This window comes from Leiobunum rupestre, chromosome 4 (genome assembly GCF_980474605.1).
Source record: "Leiobunum rupestre chromosome 4, qqLeiRupe1.1.hap1, whole genome shotgun sequence".
Lineage (NCBI taxonomy): Eukaryota > Metazoa > Arthropoda > Arachnida > Opiliones > Sclerosomatidae > Leiobunum > Leiobunum rupestre.
Genome location: NC_143387.1, coordinates 62,094,707 through 62,120,064, shown reverse-complemented (window position 1 = coordinate 62,120,064; position 25,358 = coordinate 62,094,707). Strand labels below are relative to the sequence as shown.

At 36.0% G+C, this 25,358-nt stretch overlaps 1 protein-coding gene and 1 long non-coding RNA gene across 2 annotated transcripts; one reads left to right on the top strand and one right to left on the bottom strand.

Moving 5' to 3' along the window:
- Positions 1-15,723: 15,723 nt before the first annotated feature.
- LOC149948650 (death-associated inhibitor of apoptosis 2-like) lies at positions 15,724-16,591 on the bottom strand. Its single transcript, XM_090174063.1, has 2 exons — positions 16,521-16,591; positions 15,724-16,282 (listed from the first exon to the last, which is right to left on the bottom strand). The coding sequence occupies exon 2, from the start codon at positions 16,275-16,277 to the stop codon at positions 15,912-15,914; it is 366 nt and encodes a 121-aa protein (XP_090030189.1). The 5' UTR covers positions 16,278-16,282; positions 16,521-16,591; the 3' UTR covers positions 15,724-15,911.
- Positions 16,592-19,573: 2,982 nt separating this feature from the next.
- Positions 19,574-20,311, top strand: LOC149948649 (uncharacterized). Its single transcript, XR_016480624.1, has 2 exons — positions 19,574-19,654; positions 20,062-20,311. It is a non-coding gene; the product is annotated as an uncharacterized LOC149948649 (long non-coding RNA).
- Positions 20,312-25,358: the final 5,047 nt, after the last annotated feature.

Sequence of the window (25,358 nt, the reverse complement as noted above, 5' to 3'; positions counted from 1 at the left end):
TTTATTTCGTTTTTTCAGTCTTTTTTTTATCTATTGCGTGTGTGTTTAGCGTATTAGTTTTCAAGGATAATAGTTCATTTATAAAGAAAATATCGAGTTGTTTACATAGTGGTATGGGTTTTTAACTGGGTCGTCATTACTTCGTAATTTATTTTAAACGTTTTCTCGACTGATTATGATGTTTAATGCAGTTCATCAATTAGGTTCGTTTGTTTTATTTATAAAGAGCCCTAACTATTCCGTCTAGGGTCATTTATTGATATACGAGCTGTCGTTTAGTCAAGGGGCTTTCTGTGCTTTGTGAATGGTAAGTTTTTCACTTCTTGTTAATTCATTTTTTATTGGTGTGGATATTTGGACATCTACGATTAATAATGCAGTCATTGATTTCCTGGGTGTGCGAGTCATTATATGATATTGGAAATTGGGCGGTATTGGTCTTTTTCAGGCGGCATGTGTCAGAACGCCAACAGGAAGTCTACGAGTCGTCCACTACCAGATGTCGAATATAGCTATTCTACGGTATCTTCATCAAGGGCGAGTGTTGAACTAAAATGAGCGTTAAAGCTGCGGCAAGTATGTCGTAAGCGAGAAAAATACAAATACCCTCTGTAGATATTTCTTTCATTAAAATTTGCTTCGTATTATATTTAAATGATAAACTTGTTCTGTAAATAGGGTTAAATTCAATTGCGCATTGTTTTAGTACGTCTAACTCGCTGTTGTAACTACTTAATTTATAATATTCTGAATAAATTAAACTCGGTTGTTTTGTCTCAATTATTTTAATTAAAATTAAAATTTTATACCGGGCGGGATTGAACCGGGATTACGTTTTTAGTAAATAACTCTGAATTGCGGAGATATCTTTAAGGGTCGTCTCGAGAAATTAATACCACTAGGGACAATTCTTCCGAGGAGAGGTATATTTTGGCTTTCCAACTTGTTAATTTATTGTTATTGTTATTCATATTAAATTTTTCAGTGTATATTCACTTTTATCTATCTTTTATAAAGTTGTAAAAAACCATTTTCGGACCGCACAATGATAAGCCTACTGTGGCTTTGTGGTCTTTGTTGTTGATATCATAAATAAATAAAATTACAATAGACCCACGATGAAAGTTGTGGGGGGTCGAAAATTAACATTTTTACCTGGCAACTCAGCATTTGGACGGAACATCCGTTTCCTTACTTCCGCCTGTATATTTCAATGGTGGTCACGTGGTTCAAAACGTCACAGACAGGATGTTCCGTCCAGAGGTCTCACTTAAGCCTCGTCTGCGGCCCTTCTTTTGTTATGAGTCTATAGCTTATTAAACAATTACAATAGCCTATTAAAAATAATCATTTAACATTAATTTACTTTGTCTAATAAATCACTGTAACTTCGAAACGCGTTTAGTTTGCTAAGCCTAATTCTCCGTTTAAAATGTTGCGTCAATTTCGCGCGAAACAACATCGCCTGAAAGTAAAATCCACGTAACTAAATACACAAATCAGAATGATATACGTGGATATTGCTTTCAGGCTTTAATGATTCCCACAGCTAGAGATAGATGGCAACATGGTCGAGTGATAACGTTTCAATTGTACCTCTTTTTATTCCCAACTCAATGGTAATAACCGCCTGTAGAATCTTTTGTCTATATCTTTATTATGCCTATGGGAATAAATGGCTCAAGACCGGGCCACATCGTCAGCGTAAAGGGACAGCCGTGAGATAACTCATTGAAAATAGTCGGTCGCATTTCCGACTTCAAGTACATTAGGCCACGGAAAACTTCGATCGCGTGTACCGCGCTTTAGCGGCCCCGCCAATCGCCTGAATTTACCGTGTATATATTTTCCCGCCAGGGCTTCGCTACGACCAAAATTTAACGTTAGTCAGATAGGAAAAAACAACTAAAAACAACTAAAAACAACTAAAAACAACTTTTTTAAAATGAATTTTAAAAAACATTTAATTGAACGGAAAGTAGGTTAATATTTAAATAATAGTATAATAGTTTTTTAAAGATTATAATTTTTTAATGGTATTTATAAATTATAAAAGAGTTAAACAGAAACCAAGAACTTCCTCTAGATGCTGCCAGCAACATAGTATTATTGCGTAATACTTGAAACTCTTGTAAATAAATAAATAAAACAAAAAGTGAAAAGAAGATTCAATGTAACTTCAGGGTAAATATATTATTTAAACATTTTTAATTAAATAATATTAATTTAAAATATATTATAAGCGCAATAAATTATAATTTTAGGTTTCAATAAGTTTTAAGCTTTCATATTTTTAAACCCAGAATAATATTGTATATTTAGTAAGGGCCGGTTTGTAATTTTATCTGACTGAAAAGGTTTTCCATAATAAAGGTACAAACCTGAACAGAAATCATCCTCCTTGAAATGCAGGCTGCAGACCATCTGTGTATCTTTTGGTACAAAATCATCCCGACTAATGTTTTTTAACCATAAACTTCTAAGGCTTTCTTCGCCAGTAAACTCGTGAAAAGGTAGGTCTTTTCTATTTACATGGTTTGATGTATAATATGGTACGCAACACGAAGGCATTGTGATGAATGTTTCTATCTTTTACCTATTTAGTTCCAAAGATGTACCTAAGCATCATTTAGTTTTAAGATTCTTACTCTTAAAACTAATTAGATTTACAGAAAATACTACCTAAGAACGGTTATAAACTCGTGAATTTGTTATATATATATACTATTAATAAAGATTTATAAAGTTTAAGAGAGACATTATTTACGCATCAAAACGCTCTAAACCAGAGGTGAGAAAAATTGTGAGCGAATTCCGAAATGAACGCTGAGACGTTTTAAATTTGAGTGATCAAGGGAGCGAGTCCTCAATACAGGTGACGCTATTTTATCTTTCTTCAACTGAGCCAGCTCAGTAGGAGCGCCGAGATATTATCTCAGTCGTTGATCGCTCACGGCACTTTGAGCGAGATCGGCCGACCGACGTGCTAGCATGCCCCCTTCTGAGCGCCGCGTCGTCTAGCGGCCAAATATTTCGTTCAATAAAAAGCGCTGCCGTAAAGACGGTAAAGTCGAGAGAGATCTACCGAGCGATTGAATTCATTTTTTAAAGCTGACGGATCTCAATCACGGTGAGCGACCGGATGGTTTGTTCGACCACAACCGCTCACTCGGCGGGAGGCCTACGTGTCAAAATTATTAATTTTTTATCATCATAACTTATTTTTTAATTGTTATAATTGTTTAATTTCTCATCGATTTGTGTGTTCTAAAAATTAAATAAAAAGCGGAACAGAGGGTGCCCAATACTAACCGCAAATTTAAAAAATATTATAAAGGAATACGAAAAACAATTGGATAAAATAAATAATTAGACTTCCATATCTATATGGCACTATTTTATTATAAAAGATATTGACCGACTAACCCCTTCTAGATTGAATGTTACCGTTGTAAGTAACAGCAAAAGTAGCATAAGACCCAAAAGTGTGTCAGAACGGTATAGTAGTTAATAAGAGTTTGTCGCAAAGTAAACAAGGCGGCCCAGGCCGTAATATTAGTTCCACATCAGTGTATTCGAGTGGGCAAACCCATACACCCTTAGTAGACACAGGTAGGCAAACTAATACAAAAACTGTTGAGGCTACGTGATTTCTTATCGTTTGATATATAATTGCCATCCTAAGTTAAAGAGTGGGTGCCGCTCACCCTCAGGATACCCGGGTGGGCAAACCAATTTAAAAGCTGTTGAGGCCATGTGATTTCCTATCGTTTGATATATAATTTACCATCCATGTTAAAGAGTGGCCACCGCCCACCCTCAGGATACGCGGGTGGGCAAACCAATACAAAAGCTGTTGAGGCCATATGATTTCCTAGCTTTTGATATATAATTTACCATCCTATGTTAAAGAGTGGCCACCGCCCACCCTCAGGATACCCGGGTGGGCAAACCAATACAAAAGCTGTTCAGGCCATCTGATTTTATATTATCTCGGTGATTAAATTAGTATTTTCTTAGAGCAGATATTTAATATGGATTATTAACAACTGCATAAATCATATTATTGCAAGAATGTATTTATGTACTATGAATATGGCAAGACGGAGATTCTGTCCCCATGGTCTTTCAGTTTAAGGGCCTGTTGCCAAAGCCCTAGCCAAAGCCCTAGCCAAAGTGCTAGCCCATTGAATTTAACATGTTTGATTCTAGCAAAGCAGACTTTTGCAACACGCCCTAAGTTCGACTGCTTTGGATTTTTTGGTCTCACTCTTTCAAGTAGACGCGAGCGTAGATGATTCCAATCTTTTACTTTTATTGTTCTATGAGACCAAATTGTTTTTTTTTCGATCACTCTCCCTTTAAGGGGGTTGGTCGGATGGGGCGGAAATTAACGGCACTGCGTGCGCGTCAAAGAGTTCTATCAAATGAGACCAAATCTCTGGACCAACTATACAAACTATACAAGTTCCCCAAGAAGGCGATAATATTATTTTCTGCAACACATAAACGACTTCGATAAGAAAGTGCCACACTTATTTATTACTTCTGACCATACACGGTTTCGATACGAAAGTGCCACACTTATTTATTACTTCTGACCATACACGGTTTCGATAAGAAAGTGCCACTCTTACTTATTACTTCTGACCATACACCGTTTCGATAAGAAAGTGCCACACTTATTTATTACTTCTGACCACATACGGTTTTGATAAGAAAGTGCCACACTTATTTATTACTTCTGACCATACACGGTTTCGATAAGAAAGTGCCACACTTATTTGTTACTTCTGACCATACACGGTTTCGATAAGAAAGTGCCACTCTTACTTATTACTTCTGACCATACACCGTTTCGATAAGAAAGTGCCACACCTATTTGTTACTTCTAACCACACACGCGGTTTCGATAAGAATGTGCCACCGTTATTTATTACTTCTGACCATACACGGTTTCGATAAGAAAGTGCCACACTTATTTATTACTTCTGACCATACACGGTTTCGATAAGAAAGTGCCACACTTACTTATTACTTCTGACCATACACGGTTTCGATAAGAAAGTGCCACACTTACTTATTACTTCTGACCATACACGGTTTCGATAAGAAAGTGCCACACTTACTTATTACTTCTGACCATACACGGTTTCGATAAGAAAGTGCCACACTTACTTATTACTTCTGACCATACACGGTTTCGATAAGAAAGTGCCACACTTATTTGTTACTTCTGACCACACACGGTTTCGATAAGAAAGTGCCACACTTATTTATTACTTCTGACCACACACGGTTTCGATAAGAAAGTGCCACACTTATTTATTACTTCTGATCATACACGGTTTCGATAAGGGGGGTCGAAATTGGGGCGGGGGGAGGCGAAGTTAACTTGACCCTAAAACGCCGTAAATATACGTAATATAACGCGGAAAAAGGAACGAGAATTGCGACAACTTAACTAGACAAATCCCCCCGCGTCGCTAAAAACGACTAGAAGTTCCGAGTGAAATTTGAACAGAGTGGCGTGGCTCGGTTTGATATAGTCGTCGGTGTTTCGAGATTACGTGGCCTGTGGCTATCTGGATTCGAGTCCCGGCGCCGCCTAAAATATAAATTATATAAAAAATTATTTTTCGCAGCTCCATCGATCGTGTCGTCGCTTTTCCACGCCAAACAAACAAACACTTAACGACATTCCGTCCATAGCAATAGTGTCACTTCGAATATATATTCGATGTGAAACTAAAAAGGGAAACGAAGGGGGGGGGTTGGAAAATACGTCATGAAAATCGAGGTACTCCAGCGCCGCCGAGTGAGGCGTTTTAGAACGTATGTCTACTGGTGAGTAAATCGAAGAGATAAAATCGCGCCAGACTATAGACTAAATATAATGTTGCTAGAACTATTCCAACTAGTAGGTTATGTAGTCTATAGTGTGACTAGGTCTCACTAGAAATTTAATATGCGCTAAGGTACAGCTGACACACTTTTGGGTCCTGTGCTACTTTTGGTAACAGGTTCATCAAAATCTGGGGTGCAAACATTTTTCTCTCGATATTAATTAATCCTGGTTTTATGCTGGAAAATTATTTGGGTTTTTAGTCATTCCGCCGGATACGTCACTGACCCCTTAAGAAACCAAATTTTTGTTAGAATGGTTTTTATTGTTTACGGATCTAATCAGTGGCGTACATAATTGGTCGGATTGTTGGGAGTAGTGTATCAAAACTGACGTGAGTGCACACCACCGGAGGTCCTTATCATATTGCCCTACGCCAGCGTCCACAGCTCGGACAGGTGACAATTCCAGCATGGGTAGTAGCATGAATGTATTCATTTCAACCATGAATAACGAACTGCATTAAGTAGTCTGGCCTCAGTCGCTAGGATGGGAGGGGTTTAGTTATTATGATGGTGGTCACGCGCCACCGCTCAAAAATTGTATTGAAGCTTATTTCAAGGGCAACGTTTTGAAACTTGACTATCTTTTAGTGCCAAGGCTTAGGGCGAAATTAAGTTTCTAAAATTTTAATACACATCTTTTTGATTGAACTAAAATAGGTAAGAATATTAATAATAATTTCGTGTATTTATCATTATCAAGTAATTTGGATAGAGTACAGTTATTTTTCCAAGAATCGCGAGTCATTTTCTTCACCAGTTAAATCGCGCAATTCCGGAAACGTTATGTGGGTCAACTCAACGACAAACGCCTGTCTTCTGCGCTGAGAGAAAAAACTCTAGAATTTACTGAAATATTTTACAGCACCCGTTCTGTATTTTTTTAATACAGTACTATACTGTTTAAATTACTATATTCAAGAAATATTTACAGTATAAATTACAGGATGTTTTTAGGTATTTAAAATGCAGGGGCTTCATGTAGTATTTATCGTTGAATAGTAATATATACATACATTTTCAGTATATATTACAATTTGTTTGACAGTATAAATTACGGGACAAAGTCCCCAAGGAGGGGTTATACAATCACCGTGTCTGTCTGTCTGTCTGTCCGTCTGTCCTGCGAACGCGTTCGCATTATTCGTGCAAAGGTTAATCATTTCGTACGCAATTTCTCGAAATTTCTGCGTTCGCAGTTTCTCGAAGGGTTGGCAAAACCACCGTGTGACGGTGAGCGTTAACGGATACATTTGCGGTTTGGTTTGGATGGTGTTTTTTCGCTCACCGTCGTGACGGTTTGGTGTATTACGTTTTTGTAATGTTTATGCGTAGGTTGTGAATGTTGAGTTCGTGTTATGACGGTTGTGAGTGTTGAGTTTGTCGTGTTTGTGTTTTGATGGTTGTGCATGTTGAGTTCGTGTAATGATGGTTGTGGATGTTGAGTCTGTTGTGTTTGTATGGGCGTTTTCTCTCCAACTTCTTCTAACTGACTTTGGGACGGACCGAGTGCTGAGTGTAATGCTAACTCGTGCAAGAGATTTACTCTAACCACTCAGCCACCAACGCTTGCTAAGTTACGGTGTTTTTCTAAAAAACAGCTTTGGCGAATGTTATTTACAAAGTTAAAACGTTAGGTACTATAATTTATTCTACATCATTTTAAATTTTTATAAATTATATTAATCTTATATTTAATGAAATATTTATAAATTATATTAATCTTATATTTAATGAAATATTTATAAATTATATTAAGCTTATATTTAATTAAATATTTATAAATTATATTAATCTTATATTTATAAATTATATTAATCTTATATTTATAAATTATATTAATCTTATATTTATAAATTATATTAATCTTATATTTATAAATTATATTAATCTTATATTTATAAATTATATTAATCTTATATTTATAAATTATATTAATCTTATATTTATAAATTATATTAATCTTATATTTATAAATTATATTAATCTTATATTTATAAATTATATTAATCTTATATTTATAAATTATATTAATCTTATATTTATAAATTATATTAATCTTATATTTATAAATTATATTAATCTTATATTTATAAATTATATTAATCTTATATTTATAAATTATATTAATCTTATATTTATAAATTATATTAATCTTATATTTATAAATTATATTAATCTTATATTTATAAATTATATTAATCTTATATTTATAAATTATATTAATCTTATATTTATAAATTATATTAATCTTATATTTATAAATTATATTAATCTTATATTTATAAATTATATTAATCTTATATTTAATTAAATATTTGTAAATTATATTAATATTATATTTAATTAAATATCTGAGTATTTTAATTTATTTGACCGTGTTCAGGAATTGAATTCGGGTCGCAAAGTTACAATGCAGATATTTTACCGCCGAGCCATTGACCTCCTTTAGGAAAATAAAAAGTAAAGAAACCATTATGATAAGGCGGGTTTTTTACCTTTTAATAACGCTAAGAAAAAGGATAATTATTCAAAACTTCCGCGGAAACTATATCAAAGTAATAATATAGCGCCAGCGTCTGGAGAATTATCAATCAAACCGGGTAAAAAATATAACCTCTTCAATTTTTCGAACTTTAGTCAAATCTCGGTGGGTTAAAAAACATAAAATAAACGTATATAAGGCCGTTGCGGTCAATTTACATGATTTAGTCTTTCTTAGTTCTTGGCTGTCAGACGAACTACTACAGGACGGGGTCCTGGTGTCGGTCAAAAGTTATGAGGTAACTTTGCGGTTTTAATTAGTATGTTCGGTCTTCGGTCAAGAAAAGAGTTAAATTGTGTTTCGCGTTTGGAACGTGAGTGAATGGACTTAAGTGTATGAACAGTGCGTGTTTAAGACTGAAAGTGTTAAAGTAATTGTGAACTAACTCAAGTCAGCTGTAAGATAAAATTGATAGTTATTATTTTTTGTATTGGAATAACCTAATTACACCCTAGAAATTATCAACTCAACCTGTGAGGCTTATTAAGTAGATTGGAAGTAATTGGTAGTGAACAGCTCTCAGCTGTTAATTAAGACAGAGTTTATAGTTAGTAATTTTAACTAAATTCAAAGTACCTCGGTATAATTTATGATATTTACTTAAGTGTAAGTGTGTTTTGGTTTATTTTTCAATCACGATGAACTAAGACAAATCTAGTCTTAGACACTTGAGTACCAGTTCTGTACAATTACGTAGGAGGGATATATATTGTTGGGTTATTGATGAAAGTTAAATCTAGAACGTTCCATAGACTGTTCTGAACAAAAATAAACATTTATAATTTTGCATAATTCTGGTTGCCATTTTATTTTCTAATCACTCGCCCACTACATTAGAGTTCTGGCAATCCCGAATCAAATAAATTTTCAATTTAACGGCGACGGGAAATTATTCTAGTAAATTTATCGCGCGGCCTTAGGGAATATTCTTTTAACAAAATTTCGATAAACTATCGTTTAATTAAAACCGGCCCGATTCCGTTAAAATTATAAACTAAAAAGCGAACGGCCGTTGTAATACCCTCTGTAGAAATTTTTTCATTAAAATTTGCTTTGTATTATGTTCAACTGATAAACTAGTACCGTAAAAAGGGTTTAATTCAATTGTAACTCACTGCTGTAACTACTTAACTTACGATATTCTGAATAATTTAAAATTGGTCGTTTCGTCTCAATTATTTTAATTATAATTAAAATTCTATACCGGGCGGGATAGAACTGGTTTAACATTTTTAACAAATAACTCTAAATTGCGGAGATATATCTTAAAGGGTTATCTCGAGAAATTAATACCACTAGGGACAATTCTTCCGAGGAGAGGTATATTTTGGCTTGCCAACTTGTTAGGTATTTAAAATACAGGGCTTCATGTAGTATTTATCGTTGAATTGTAATATAAACATACATTTTCAGTATATATTACTATTTGTTTATAGTAAAAATTAGAGGTTTGTTTCAGATATTTGTAATAAAGGACAGCCATGTAGTTTCTATGGTAGAAATGTTATATATGTACATATTTGTTCAATACATATTACTATGTATTTACAGTAAAAAATGAAGACGTTTTAAGGTATTTAAAATACAGGTAGTGCCTGTAGTTATTTTGGTCGAAGTTGAATTGCTACCAAACAGTAATAATCCATAAAACTGCATTATTTGTTGTAAATCAACTAATATGAAGAAAATATTTTTAGTGACATCTCGTAAAAGCACCAATGGAGTCATATTTTTAATTACCCATCAAATGAAAACAAATTAATGTTCATACATTTAAATGCAAATTCATCGCGTTAGTGTTTGTGGTTTGAACTAAATTTAATACGTGTCTGGATTCCGAGCCAATGAGTTGCATTACTATGTTGTACACGTGTTTATGTCTCTTGCTTTGGACTCTAGTTCTGCTGGAGCTTATTGGTATATATTTAGCAAATTTGTTGAATATTTTTTACAATTAAAGTACCTTATTGGTTAAAAATCAATTACAATTACGGAAATGTTTATTGTACATAAACTTATTTTAAAAGGTTTAGTAAGAACAAATCACATATATAATATAATATAATATTTTATAATATAAAATCGCGCTAGACTATAGACTAAATATAATGTTGCTAGTACTGTTCCAACTAGTAGGTTATGTAGTCTATAGTGTGACTAGGTCCAGGGCCGGACTGGCTAGTAGTTGGCCCCACCGGCTATGCAATCGTGTTGGCCTTATTTCCCATTAATGCCAAATTTTTCCACTTTGGCCCCCAATTTGAGTTGGCCCCGATCTGACCGGCGATCGCCGGTTAGCCACCCGGGCCAGTCCAGGCCTGGGTATGCAAGTTGAGCCATAGAACACGCTTGTCTAGTAAGCGAAGCGTATATAGTCTTTGGAATGAACTCAAATGGAAACATTTGGAATTTCCCAATCCCAGGCAATTCCCTTTTTACAGGCCCTCCGTAGTGAAAGGTTGAGAACCCTCACTACTTCGTGTCTTTTTTTATTTCGTTGCCCCTAAAAAGGGGAAACGAAATTATAATTTCCCTCTGAAACGGGTGTTGGTGATAGGATTACCTCGATCTGTTAGTAAAGGTGCGAGCTCGGTGGAGTATGCGCTCGAGGCTGTGTAATATTGTTTTTGGTTCTTATCCGTGGAAGTACGGTTATAGCTTACTTCATTTGAAACAGGTAGTTTTGTTTTTATAGTTTTAGTAGATTGATTAAATAAGTCATTTACGTTGTAATATTGTTTTTGGATTTGTCTTAATTTTTTATTCGTATTTCTATAACATTTTGATTTTTAATTTGTATTTTTATGAAATTTAATTTTTATTTCTTGTGAGCTTTCTTAGGATATTGAGGTTTCCTAGGGAATATTTTTGAATTTGTTTTTCAATGAAATATTTTATTATTGATAATTGTTGTTTTGATGTATATTTTCTTATTTTTTTAAATTAAATTTTTATTTCTTGATTGGAGTACTATTTTATTGTGTTGTCAGTCACTTACCAGGCCCAGTTTCGGGGCCATGTAGCGAGTGTCTATAAAAGTTATTTTTATTGAACGCCTTTTTTCCAGGGGCAAACTTGACCTTTGTGCGTAGTTGGCCTACTGATACGTTTTTAGTTCTACTGTAGGCCTAAATTGGCGTTTTGGTAAATGACATGTACTTTTTTTAAGGAATTTAATCTTTTAACGTGATTTCTTTCATTTACGTATAAAAATGCTATTGGCCCCTATGGACAGCTTGTTTTTTTCATCTGCTCATATCTTCGTGAAACAGTGTTCTTTTCCAATGAAACCAATTTCTTTGAAAATTTTCGACAGCACTCTACAACTTTCTCATCGAAACGTGTTTTATAGCACCTACCGGTGAAAAAATATTTTTTACAAAAACCCGAAATTATTTCCGATTTTTCTGAAATTAAGGATTTAAATTCCCACACTAGGAATAATACCCTGAAAATTTCGCAACTCTATCTCCTTCAGTTTCTGAAAAAAATGCCCAGTCAGAGCAATTCAAAACACCCTGTATAACGGTATATTAGTATTACCATAAGTGTATAATATTGTGTGTGACACTTCCTATTGTTCACATGCTTAAGTTTACTGAGAGCTATTCAGAAGACAGCCTGAATTATGGGCTTCGTCACCGTTTTGCGTCCGCTTGCTAACGCGTTACACGTAGTCTTTCACAGCACCTCGCTAAAGGGAGATTTTTTACTTGTGATGACGTTACTCCGTTACTAGCTCTCAGTAAAATATTCCACAAAGTGACAAACTTATGAAACAATAATATAGACTTACATAAACAAATATTATGTCGTCTTGTGTGGTCGTGCACACTACTACATCATAAAAAAATATGGAACGTTTGAGGGAAACGATAGTTTTAATTTCACTTTAGGTTATCTAAGATTTCTGATTTTAAACTTGGTTAACAATTTACAATAAGTATTATCAATGTCATGTAAAATAATGAAGTAATATAAAATATAGAAAAGAAAAAGAGCTTACAAACTTAAAAGTCAGTGTCAAATGAGTGAACACAGTAAAGAGAATAACTATCCGTATAATCCGTTTCCGTTACTGAACACGATCGGCTAAATTTTCGACGGAATCGGACCAACTTCTATCGACGGTTATTACTACTTTAGTAGCCGCTGGACTCAGGGAAGCATAATAATACTAATACAGATGCATTTATATTTATGATTTATTATTTGAATGTTCTTGTTTAATTTACTGTGTAACTTATTTTTTTAACTTGTATCAGATGAATTCTGCAGGGTAAATTTTTATTTTATTAAAAATAAGACTACTTCCTAATACTGCCACTGCGCCAAATAAAAAAATGCTTACCTAAAAGAACTAGAAAATTTGCGCCTCCAAAAATCTTTGCGCCCGTACGCAGTTGCGTACCCCATTTCTCCACCCCTGCACACGTTTTTAAGAAACTCTACCAATGAAGTTTCTTGACTTTCTTCATTTATAATTATCCTCGATTTATCGGAAATGATGACCGAAAATCTTTTCCTACAGACTGAAAAGCTCGTGCCGTGATAGAACAAAAGCAAGGTTATAAAACGAACTAAAAAGGGGCCCCATAGAACTCCACCCCCCGCCCGCACCGCGGGGTTGCGGGGGCCCTATTTACGCCACTGGATATTAGCCTCCTTGCAGGAAGTTCACAATTGGCAAAAGAACGAGAAATTAAAAGGTATAAAGGAAAAGAAAGGACACCAGTAAGCTGCTTGAGAAGAAAAGGGTAGATTCCGTCCGGGCCAGGAGATTTACTGGTATTGATTTTATTAAGTAAAAGAAGAATGTCAGATGGTCGCGAGTGAATTTCGATACGGAGGGCAGAAGCAGATACGTTATTAGTAGGCTGGGGTAATGGATAAGCAGGTACACCAGTAGACCTAACAGTGGAGGCAAACAAATCGTTGAGAACTGACGCCGCCTCAATCACGGAAGTGGTAAAAGTACCGTCAGAATTTTTAAGCTCGGAAATGGGAGTTCTGGTAGTGCGGAAACGGTTAATGTGTGACCAGAAGGCTTTCGGATTGTAGCGGATATTAGAAGTTAACGCAGCCTCAAATATCCTACGTATATTACGAGAATGCGAGGTAAAGGCATTACGGGTCAAACGATATTTATTTAAGGAGGTTATCTAACACTTGCGGGGAAGCATCCCGCCTTTTGGATTTAAGAAGTCTGCACCAAGCAGACTTAAAATCTCTACTACGAACAGTGCGAGGGTCAGGCATAGGGGCACAAGGGGGGGGGGGCTACGCAACGGGACAAAATGATTAATACCAAAGGATAAAACATTCAGTAAAGCCGACCAAGAGTCAGATATATCGGCAGAGTCAAATACAATTATAGACCAGTCAACCTGGGAAAGGTAGTTAAAGAAGGAGGGGTAGTCACCTTTATAAAAACATTAAAAACAACAAAAGTATAATCACTTTTACCAAGAGCTGCCGACATATCATTCTCAGGATCAAATGCAAGGGAAATATCTGAGGGTAGAACTAAATCAAGCACATGATCCTTACAAAATTGGCCTCAATTTCTAGTAGGGGAAACAATAATTTGTGAGAGATAATTATTAGTAATAAAATCAATAAAAGACTTAGTAAACCGACAGGATGATGTGGGAGTTAAAGAGGGCCAAAAGATGTTAGGGTATTTAAAATCACCCAAGAGTAAAATGGAAATTTTGTTCTTCAGACTGTAAGAATATACCGAATTAACAAAAGTACATAAAAGATCGTGATTATTTATTTTAATCAGCTAGGCTAATACCCAAGGCACCACCCTAGGCCTAAGTCATCGAGCGACTTTTAAAGCCTTTAATTCAGGTGGCCGGGTTACAATGCGTAGGAGGGTGGTGGCAAGCCCTGAAAGCCACGCGAGCCAACAGCTCCCTACACCCACTATTGCCGTTAACCTCAACAAGTTTTTATGGAAGGGGAAACCGAAGATCTCGAGGGAAAACCCATTAAACCAGTAACGAGGGTTGTTTGACCTATAAACAACGGCTAAATGGGTGGAAGGGGCCTTACGAAGTTACGAGAACTAATTGGAGTTATTATTACAACCAAGGTATCCAGTCCCTGGTCACCAGAATTGAAGCCCAGGAAACTAGTCTCAGAAATAAAAATAGTCCTCGCGCAAGTACAATTGGTTACAGAGAGCAACACCGCCATAATTGCTGGAACCCCGATCTTGGCGAAAGCGGAAGTATCCCGAAATGCTATGTTCAGCATCAGAGTGATCTGGGACCCAGTGAGTTTCAGTAATTGCCACAAAAACAGGATTATGCACCTTTAGCAGGTGGGAAAGTTCAAAATGTTTATAGACAGAAGAAAGTCCTTGGGCATTAGTGAGAAGGGCCGTGGCAGAGGTGAGTGTAGGGCACATGGACTGGGGACGCGGGGGCAACACAACTGCAGGGAGTAGATCAGGAAGGAGAGAGAAGGGTTACCCCTGGGGGATTGAGATAATGAATCTGATATCTTATCACAATCCCCCAGCGGTAACAACAAGATTTTCTCTCTCTGCTTTCCCCCAGTCATCCCCCAATCCCCCAATGGTAATCGCAAGATTTTCTCTCTGCTTCCCTCAGAGTTATCACAATCCCCCAACGGTAACAACAAGATTTTCTCTCTCTCTGCTTTCCTCCAATCCCTCAATGGTAATCGCAAGATTTTCTCTCTGCTTCCCTCCCCATTCTCCAGAATATAATATCGTCCTCCAAAAAAAAGCAATCCCTAGAATCTCTCTGCTTTCCCCCTTTCCATCATCCCCCAATCCCCTAACGGTAACAGCAAAATTTTCTCTCTCTGCTTCCTCTCCCCATTCGCCGAAATATAATCGCCAGAATTTGTTTTCCTCGCGCAGATTTCTGAAGGATGGAATTTACCCCTCTCTACTCTTAACCCCTCCCATAATTTCCACTATCGCTTCCAAACCCCTTAATTTCTAATCTCTAGGCAATAAGCAATTAAAAACAAGAAATATACATTTTCAATTTTATTTTACTTTTAATTACATGATAGCGTAAAACAGGTTCTAATATTAGACCGACAATATAAATAACGCGTTTAAATCGTATTTTATCAATATACCCATTCGCTATAAATCGCAGCAGTTTGCCAGAATTAGTTTTACCTCACTGAAATACTTCATGTATCCAAAATTGGACCGCAAATTGTTTCTTTTTAGGGGAATCTCTATGGGAGTTTAACATTATATTAAAGCTAAAAGGTCCAGTTTGGGGTACTTTTGGTCCGAAATGGGGTACATAGGCCTGAAAATGGTGACTTTGGTCGTTTATAGGGTACATTTAGTCCATTTTGGTCCATTTTTGGGTACATCAGAAATGCAGTTGGAAAAGCGAAGAGCCGTAATTTTTTCCACCCATCCCCAAATTTAAAGTTCTAACTTACGTATTTGTAGTGTCTAACAGCAGTATCTTCTGACATACGAGGGACAGTCACAAACGTCGTCTTCTTCAGGTACAGGTGAGAAGCTTTTATCGATGACAGTAGTTGCTTTTGGTGTAGGTGGAATGTCCCATTCTTGCGAGAGATACTTTTTTTCAGATGTTGAATTATCCCTAGCCGGACAGTTGGGAAAGAATCTAGCATGTTCCAATTCTAGTACGTCTCCTGATTTCCATCCTTCTAATACGCCATGGCATTTGTAGCATCTGACTGCGTCGTCTTGTTGAATATAGTAGAATCCAGCGGCTGCGAGCTGTTCTTTGGTAACATTAGGGTTTCTCCAGTAACGAAAAGTTTCAAGTCGAAACGCTTCGATGTCCATAGTGGCTGTAGATAAAATATTTTCTATAGTTTAAAATGAAACTTAGCTAAGTATAATTTTTGCACTAACGCTATATGGTAAGCCTAAATTTCTCACTAAGCCTACATGCTAAGCGTAATTTTCTGGTTAGACTCTAAGACTATTTGGCTAGTATCTAAGTCTATTTACTTCAAATACGCTACATTTTCAATTTAAACAAGGCCTAATTTTCTTCTACAATAAAATAATATTAAAGTCACTTACTTTTACGGAAATCCTTAAGCCTATGCCTGTAAATAGAGTCGAAAGGGCGGCGTACGGAGCTCGAAAATCTACGTGTCTCTTCTCGAGGGGGGTCCAGGAACTAAAAGAACGCTGTGTCGTATATCTAGAGATTAAATAACACTCGAAACAACAAGTAAATCCTGATTTCTCATTGGCTGAAACTAATTGACGTCACGGGAGATTGTAAATCATAACCAAAAATAGAGGTTACTGCTCATTGGCTGGCGATAAAAAATTCGTGAGCGAGTCACGTGAGAATTGGTACGTCACCGGAAATAGGGGAAGTGTCATCACTTGAGCCCTTTTATCAATATATTTAATTAAGGATTATTTCAAAGTTTAGATGGCGCCATGGTACTAAATACAGTAACCCCAAACTAAAATATGGTATTAGTATGCAATAAAGAACGCAAAACGTATTTAAAGGATTTATTATTTTCGATCGCGTTGGTTCTTTTTCCTCTGATCTCCTAGTTTCTGCCTCTGTCTTTAGTATTTATAAATATTTTCCTATCCATAAATCATTTCCTAACTGGTGGACTTTGTTAAGACTAAACTTTTACTTATAATAATACGCCGAAATACATTTTCCAATACGTAAAAAATTAAAGCTAGACCTAAAAACCCGTAAAGTGTAAATAGCTAAGACTAAATTTCTAAGCCTAACCCATGAAAGTACATTTTACATAAATTATATCCAAGAAAAAACCTGAGGACGGCTATAATATGAACATATACCTAAAAAAAATCGGGAATTAAACAAAAACAACCTTAAGTTTACTATTTTTATATTCACACGTCCTCAATTATGCAAATTTTATATTAACATTTCTACTATACATATTTCATAAATTATATTTACATAAATAATTATTTTTTATATAAAATCGTACAATTCTATCAGAACTTAAACCGGAAGATTCAGGCATATAATTTCCAAATACACAAACTACATTTGGAGTACTAATATTTATACTCACACAATTATATTTCGTACTAACAATTTCACCATCTTTTAAACTTTCAAATACTGCCAAGTGTTCGTCGCATATTTTTGTACTTCTCAAGGTGTTAAAGAAAAAGTGGTTCGCACCAGAGCAAACTTTTTTCAATTGAAAAAGCATTTCACACCCCGAAACTGTCACTTGCTGACAATGTGTAAAATTGGGCTTACGGGATTTCAAGTAATTTAACATCCACGATTTTCCTTCCTTTCCATCTTTTCCTATTACAAATATTCTTTTTCGGTCTGAGAGAATTAAATGTTCCAATAAACTTTTCTGCCATGGTCTAAGTTCTATATATTTGTTTATTCGTTTAGTGGTTTTCATTTGTTCCACCCAAGCACTTTTCAAATTTCCAAAGAGAGGCGATGCGATGGTAGTCCGGATCGAGCAACGGCTTCTGCGCGGACTCGTTGTTTATCAATTTCCGCTTTTACTTTTACCTAAGGGTTTAGACTGCAACGTCTAATATGTCGACTCAGTTGTGATTTAAACGATTTATTGCACGTTGTACACGATGTACGTTTACATTTATGGGTTCTTAATCTATAGCTACGTATTCGTTTCTCGCAACTTGGACACTGAATATATTTGTTTCGACCCATTTGGAATATATTCAAAGGAGACAAACACGTACTTTTTACTCGAACCGAGTCTATTCATAAACTGTTCTCGATTTTTGGGGGATCTCCGTATATAAAGTTTAAAATGTGTGTTCTGAGGGTAGAAATAATATCAGCAATATTTTGTTTTTCTTCCAAGTTAAGTGTTTCAGATAACGTTTACTTATTCCGCACCTTCCATCCATTTTTTCACATTAATTTGATATAACCTTGTATCTTCCTACAATTCAGTTTTATGCTATGTACAATTCCCTTATTCATTACATCATTCCAAATTTAGCCTAATTCATTCACGGGCGTTGATCTTCTGAAATGGATATTCCAATAAAACCTTTTTCTTATATCATCGCTTCTGATTAATCTGAATGTTGTCAATATAAAAAACATCATATGCTATATTTAAATATAAAGAATAAACACTGCTTAGGTTAAGGATAGATTGAAATGGAATATTTAAGTAAATAAGCATAAATTTCTGAGGGCTTTTCCTCCAAAATATCTAAAAGGGCAAGTACATTCTCGATAAATATACAAGTTCTTTGGAATAAGAGACGTTTTTATCAAAGATAAGCCAAGTTTATACCTTATTATCATTAGTTCCATAACAAGAACCACGTTGTAACGTGATAATGGCTACCCCTATCGAGAATTTTCGGCACTAAGAAATTCTACGTTTCTATGTATTATACGGGTTTTGACAGATTGATATTTTAAATATCCGTGAAACGTAAACTTATCAGAATAAGAAATGGCATACAATGAGATTAGATAACTAGATAACGATCATTGATAATAAAATTCTAATCGTGTAAATCTAACATATATTTTTTTACTAATAATAAAAATATTTAAGAAACATGCTATTATTTTTAACATATATAAGACAATTTTTTTATATTCACTATATAATCCATTTTTTTTTCAAACTTAGAAGTTAGTTTGTATGAAATACTTACTAATACCTGAAAAATAGACTTTAGAGTGTATAATTATTATCAATGATCGTTATCTAGTTATCTAATCTCATTGTATGCCATTTCTTATTCTGATAAGTTTACGTTTCACGGATATTTAAAATATCAATCTGTCAAAACCCGTATAATACATAGAAACGTAGAATTTCTTAGTGCCGAAAATTCTCGATAGGGGTAGCCATTATCACGTTACAACGTGGTTCTTGTTATGGAACTAATGACAATAAGGTATAAACTTGGCTTATCTTTGATAAAAACGTCTCTTATTCCAAAGAACTTGTATATTTATCGAGAATGTACTTGCCCTTTTAGATATTTTGGAGGAAAAGGCCCTCAGAAATTTATGCTTATTTACTTAAATATTCCATTTCAATCTATCCTTAACCTAAGCAGTGTTTATTTAGGCCGGTGGTCTCGCCTAATCGGCAGGTGATCTCGCCTAATCGGCCGGTGTCCTCGACGATGGTCTTAAGCACACCAAGTCGCACACAAGGAGGTACAGAGTTAGGAAAGTAAGAAATATAACAATCCTCTTTTCTACCAAAGGAAATATAACAGTTGAAATAGCTATAAAATCTCTGTGTACATTTAATTTAAGGCTGATGTATTGGAAGGTTTCTTAACAACTAATTTATCGCGCAAAGCCATAGCTTAAAGGCCTAGGTTTTCTTTGCCTGTCCCCCTTTAAATTAGGCCAACATGTTCAGCGGTTGGCCTACCACTAGGGTATTTGTGCTCTACTAAGTTAATTTAAAGGGGGGCAGGCAGAAAAAAAACCTATGGGCCTTTAACATTGAAACGTCCAAATATTTTAAATTCATCGTGGAAGTTACGGTTGCTATTACACTTATATTTTCTTTGCTCCTAATACCATTTTGAGTATTGATAATCGTAAATGAACCGCTTTATTTTCCTCTAGAAAAAGGCCAATTGAAATAAAACCAAAAAAATTGATGAATGACCCAATGCTTATCGATGATGACAGCGATGACGAATTCTACTCCTCTTTGCCCAGCCATATTTTAGACGGCAAAGGAACGGGAGGCGATTCCACTCCCGAAGCAGAGGTCATAGAAATTGTTAATGAAATTTTAGAAAAATCATCAAAAGAATAGTTATGTTGAAGTCGATTTTTATGTCCGGGCCGTTTTTTTTTTCTTAAAGGTATTTGGTGTTGATAAAATGTATAATTTGTGATTAAATAAACAATTGATTATAAGGTTTTATTTCTTTTAACGGGTACGTACAAAAGCGTTTGGTAACTTTGGTTCCATATTTCGCCGTTATCTGGGAAAGACTACTCGAAACAAACTATCATAAAAAATTTGCATTTCCAGAATAGCGTCATACTTATATGTATTATGCTACTTATGATACACTCGTCATCTCTTCGAGGGACAAACCCCCATTTGTAATTTCAACCGACATTCATTTCGACTTTAATTTTAAATTAATTCTAAGTTTTCCTTTGTTAAAATTCCACTCTTAGTTCCCTTATCTCTTTTTTATATTTTTCCTTATCTATTTTTTTCGGATATTCCGAGAGTTCGAGTGTAAGGGGATACCACTATGTCACGATATTCAAACCAAAAAGTGGTTTAGACTTTTACAATGGAGCGACAAGCTGACGGGTCTCTATGGGCGTCCACGGAGGGGGGGGGGGGCGGCTGAGTTAAAGCTTGTCATTTATATATTTATTTATTTATTTGCATGTCATATTTCCTAAAAACTCGAGAACGGTCAGGTCTAGAGCTTTAAAATTTTAACTAAATGTTAAGGGCCTGATTTCCAACTAATCGCACCTAATTCAAAATACCTGAGATGGTTATTAATCTAAATTATAAGAATGATTTTAAACGCTTCCCCCTTATCTCTTTTTTTATATTTTTCCTTATCTATTTTTTTCGGATCTTCCGAGTGTTTCGTTACCGGCCTTGACCCGCAGATTGCGTACGTTAAAATACTATAAAAGCTACTCGCGGAAAGATAGTCTAACGCAGCGGTTCCCAAAAGGTGTTCCGCGGAACCCTGGGGTTCCGTGGAAGGGTCACAGGGGTTCCGATATTTCGCAGCGCGGCCATCTTTGTTTGTGTCAAGAGTCTTTTAAGATAAGTAAAAAATATTAGTTGGGGTTCCGCCAGAATTAGGTGGATAATTTAGGGTTCCATAGCAATTAAAAATTGGGAACCGCTGGTCTAACGAATCTCAACCAAAATAGCGAGCTGAAGCTGTTCGCATATTTTCCGTACCCGCCTCGATCCGCCTGCCCTCGCTACGCAATTCGCGAACACAGTTAAATACTATAAAGCTACTCGCGGATCCTTACGGAAAGATAGTCCAACAAATCTCAACCAAAATAGCGAGCTGGAGCTGTCCGCATATTTTCCGTACCTGCCTCGACCCGCCTGCCCTCGCTCCGCAGTTCGATAATCCTTGCCAATGGGGGCGGCGGCGGCGGCTCTCATGTCCCAATCTCGATCGCATAATTTCGGTCCCCGCCCGCGTGGGGGTGGCACCGAAATAAAAAGAAAAAACCATAATCCCCAGGACGCTCTCTATTCAAAGTAGTGACTGGTACGATGCTTTACGCTTCGACTTCAGCTCCGCGGGGATTTCCCTTCGTTTAAGCGTTGCAACGATTTAAGTCGTATTAAAGAAATCCAGTTTCTCACTTTATGCCCCCTTTTGTAGAATTCCTAGAAACTAAGTTTATGTTTAATGTGTTGGTTGGAGCTAAGTTATCACTGAGGCGAACAGGTGGTATTTTTTGCTGCTTTCCTTGCACGACGGACTTCCCCATCCCGGGCAAGTCTTTTGTCATATACTCTATATCAATGTTAACAGAGTACACTACGAAAAGCAGAAACCACATAGTTCGCTGCCTTTGGTTGTGTACTCAAGTAATATTGATTTCGAGTATAGGTGGTTCAAAAGAGAACGTTTTGTTAGGGCCATTTAGGACTCTTGGAAATTGAAATTGAATGGGAGTTCTTTTTTTAGGGGGCTAGATGACCAATTTTTAAAAATAAATAAAATTTAAAAATCACATTTGGAGGCCCCAGAGGCAATTTTTTTAAACTTTTAGAGGCCCCTAAAATAGGCCTATAATTTTTGAACATAGGCACGTGCCTACTTGTGCCTACTGCTGGCGGCTCACTGTTCTCACGGGGAGAAAAATTATCACGAAGAACTCTCAAGAGAAGAACTCCTTCTCAGAATTTTGACGCGGCCCTGCTGTAAACATTACAATATATCTTCCGCGTGTTTGTGTTGAGCTTCACAAGGCGCAAAGGCCAAATTTTAAGTTTAGCTTATGAATAATTATGTACAATGGTAAACTACAAAAATGTTGTTACACGGGTTTTAAAAATAGCAGTAAGTTTTACAAAGAACTATGGGTGTTCTACACATTTTCGTGGAGGAAATTGACCTATAGAGAATATAAATATAAGTTAAATCAGCAATTTAATTTGCCCTAAACTACCTAAGCCTTACACATGAAAAAATATCCGTTAAAATTTTAAAAACAGTACGCAGTAGATGACCAAACAAATAAGTTGTACCTTACTAAAGAGCATTGAATACGGACATTCAGACCAATAACAAAAGGTAGGATGCGCGTGAGGGTTGCGCAAATGAAACTTGATGCCGGGTAAAAGTATGGGGGGGATGAACAAAAAGAGGAATTTCTAAAGCTTTTGGCGACAGGTTTTTTAACATGACGCCGCCGTTCCTTCTCTACTTCTTCCATGGTGATAGCAGGGTTGTAGAGAGATGGTTCGATCACTTAGCAATTCTACCATAGGAGAGTTTGGCTAAAGAAAAAGTGACAATTAGATGGCGCGCCCGACACTGTGTAGCCCCTTCAGATACTTATGGGTGTTCCCCCAATGCATAGAGGTACCGAGGTGCAGCCTAATTTATAGGAAACAGGAAATTTAAATTTTACAAGCTAACTGGGATCGCTTTAATTTCTGTTTCGTTTTTACACGTGTGAATTTTAAGGAAATTTATTTTTTTAATATTTATAATTAGCGAACATTAAATTTCAGTTTATCAGATATTTATTTGAACTGAAATACAAATTTTGTACTTGAATTAATAAAGGAATAACACTGACCGTAGTTTTGCCTTTTGGCTCTTAATTAGCTTCGGTTTGCTTAGATTGTTAATCAATTTATAACAAAGCGACAATTAACTAATTTAGAGATCATAAAGAACCGAGATCGATCGACACGAAAAATTGGCAGTGTTCCCTTTCCGTAGGTACTCCTGTGTAATGAGGTAAAGCCTACAAAATATCTGTAGGGGCTACTTAGCGTCACTAGCGCCATCCGTGGTAGAAAAATATTTCGCCAAATAAAAAATATAAGTGATCGAACCATCTCTCTACAACCCTGGTGATAGTCAAAAATTTGGTCTAGACCTTTGCTTATGGGGACCTTATGATAGGCTTATGCTCTGGGACTCTGGGAGATAGTAAAATCATTGCGGGCAGAGAACGGGTAGTTAGAATCTTCCTCGTGGCAATGGCGGATGAAAGAGAAAATCTTTTCCTTAAGATGAGGCGAAGATAGCACAACCTTGATGGGGCCAAGGATGGGGCGCGGACGAGAATCAGAAGGTGGAACATGTTTGCCAAAATGAAAACGGCGAACATAAGAGTCAATGAGTCCATGTACCCACATTTTAAGAAATGAGCCACATCAGAAGCGTCTACATTAGCCGCTACCTATTTAGGTTTCATTGGCGAACCAAAGGAGGCGTAGCGGTAGTTTTCGGTTCCGAATATCGTTTGCTTGTATTTTGATATTTCTATTTAAGAAAAAACATTATGACTTTTTAATTTGTCTGTAGCAGACGCTGGATCGTAGGCGCTACCTCGAAGAAGCTATGCGGGAACGACTCATAATTTCGAAAATCACAACTCCGAATACAAAATTCCCATAAATTCCCATATCGCCGAATTCCCATTTCTCCGAATACAAAATTCCCATAAATTCCCATTTCTCCGAATACAAAATTCCCATAAATTCCCATTTCTCCGAATTCCCATTACGTAGAATTCTCATATCTTCGAGCCAAAACCCCGAATACAAAATTCCCATAACTTTGAATTCCCATAACTTCGAATTCTCATATCTTCGAGCCAAAACCCCGAATACAAAATTCCCATAACTTTGAATTCCCATAACTTCGAATTCCCATAACTTTGAATTCCCATAACTTTGAATTCCCATAACTTCGAATTCCCATAACTTCGAATTCCCATAACTTCGAATTCCCATAACTTCGAATTCCCATAACTTCGAATTCCCATAACTTCGAAATCCCATAACTTCGAATAGTAGTTTTTTGGGTATGGAAATGCTAATTATTATTCTCAACTCAATGGTGAAGTTTGTTTTCGTTGTAAAGCTCTCTTGCGGAAGTGAATAGGAGAAAGCGTGTTGATTTCAAATAAATGATGAAAAAAGGACTATAATTAACGGAAATAATGGAAAGATTCAATAGGCCATATCATAAGTAACATAATAACAGTAAGTATGACAATTAACGAGATTTACAACGGAACTGATTTTCATAGCTATTGCGCAATCCAGATGTTTTATCAGCACAGAGCCCCCTAGTGTCAAAACACGCGAGACTTCCGCCTAAGCCAAAATATCTGGTTTCCGATAGATCGGCGGAATATTACACTTAATTGATAAAATAAAAAATAAAATTCGGCGGCACGAGCCCAAATGAAATATGTTTTTTGGCACGCGTGATTCGCACGCGGGCTTCAAAACAAAGGAAAAGTTCCTCACGACTCCAGAACGGGCTCTCCGTTTTTTTTTATTATATTCTTAAAGCAAATTATTCACCAAGGACGATAACTTCAAGAGAGTATCTTTGTCGCAAAAAGGTTCTGTAAGGAATTTAGAATTAAAGCAATAGAAAGTGTCCTACTTATTGTAGTTATGGCACCTATGGCTATATCTAGTTATATATTTGAAACTCAGGTATTATAAATATCATACGTCTATAATATTATTCAATAAGTATATCACTTTGGAAAATATTTTACTAACGTCTCGTAAGAGCTAATCACAGAGTGACGTCATCATGGTACGAAAATCGCCCGGCTAGACACGATAAGGAGCAGACGCAAAACGTCACCGAAGTCCATTATAAAGTCTCTCGTATCTAGCTCTCAGTAAAAGTTTTGCATGT

Excerpts from the sequence above, each read along its gene's own strand:
- LOC149948650 (XM_090174063.1), bottom strand. The coding sequence starts at position 16,277 with ATGGACATCGAAGCGTTTCGACTTGAAACTTTTCGTTACTGGAGAAAC.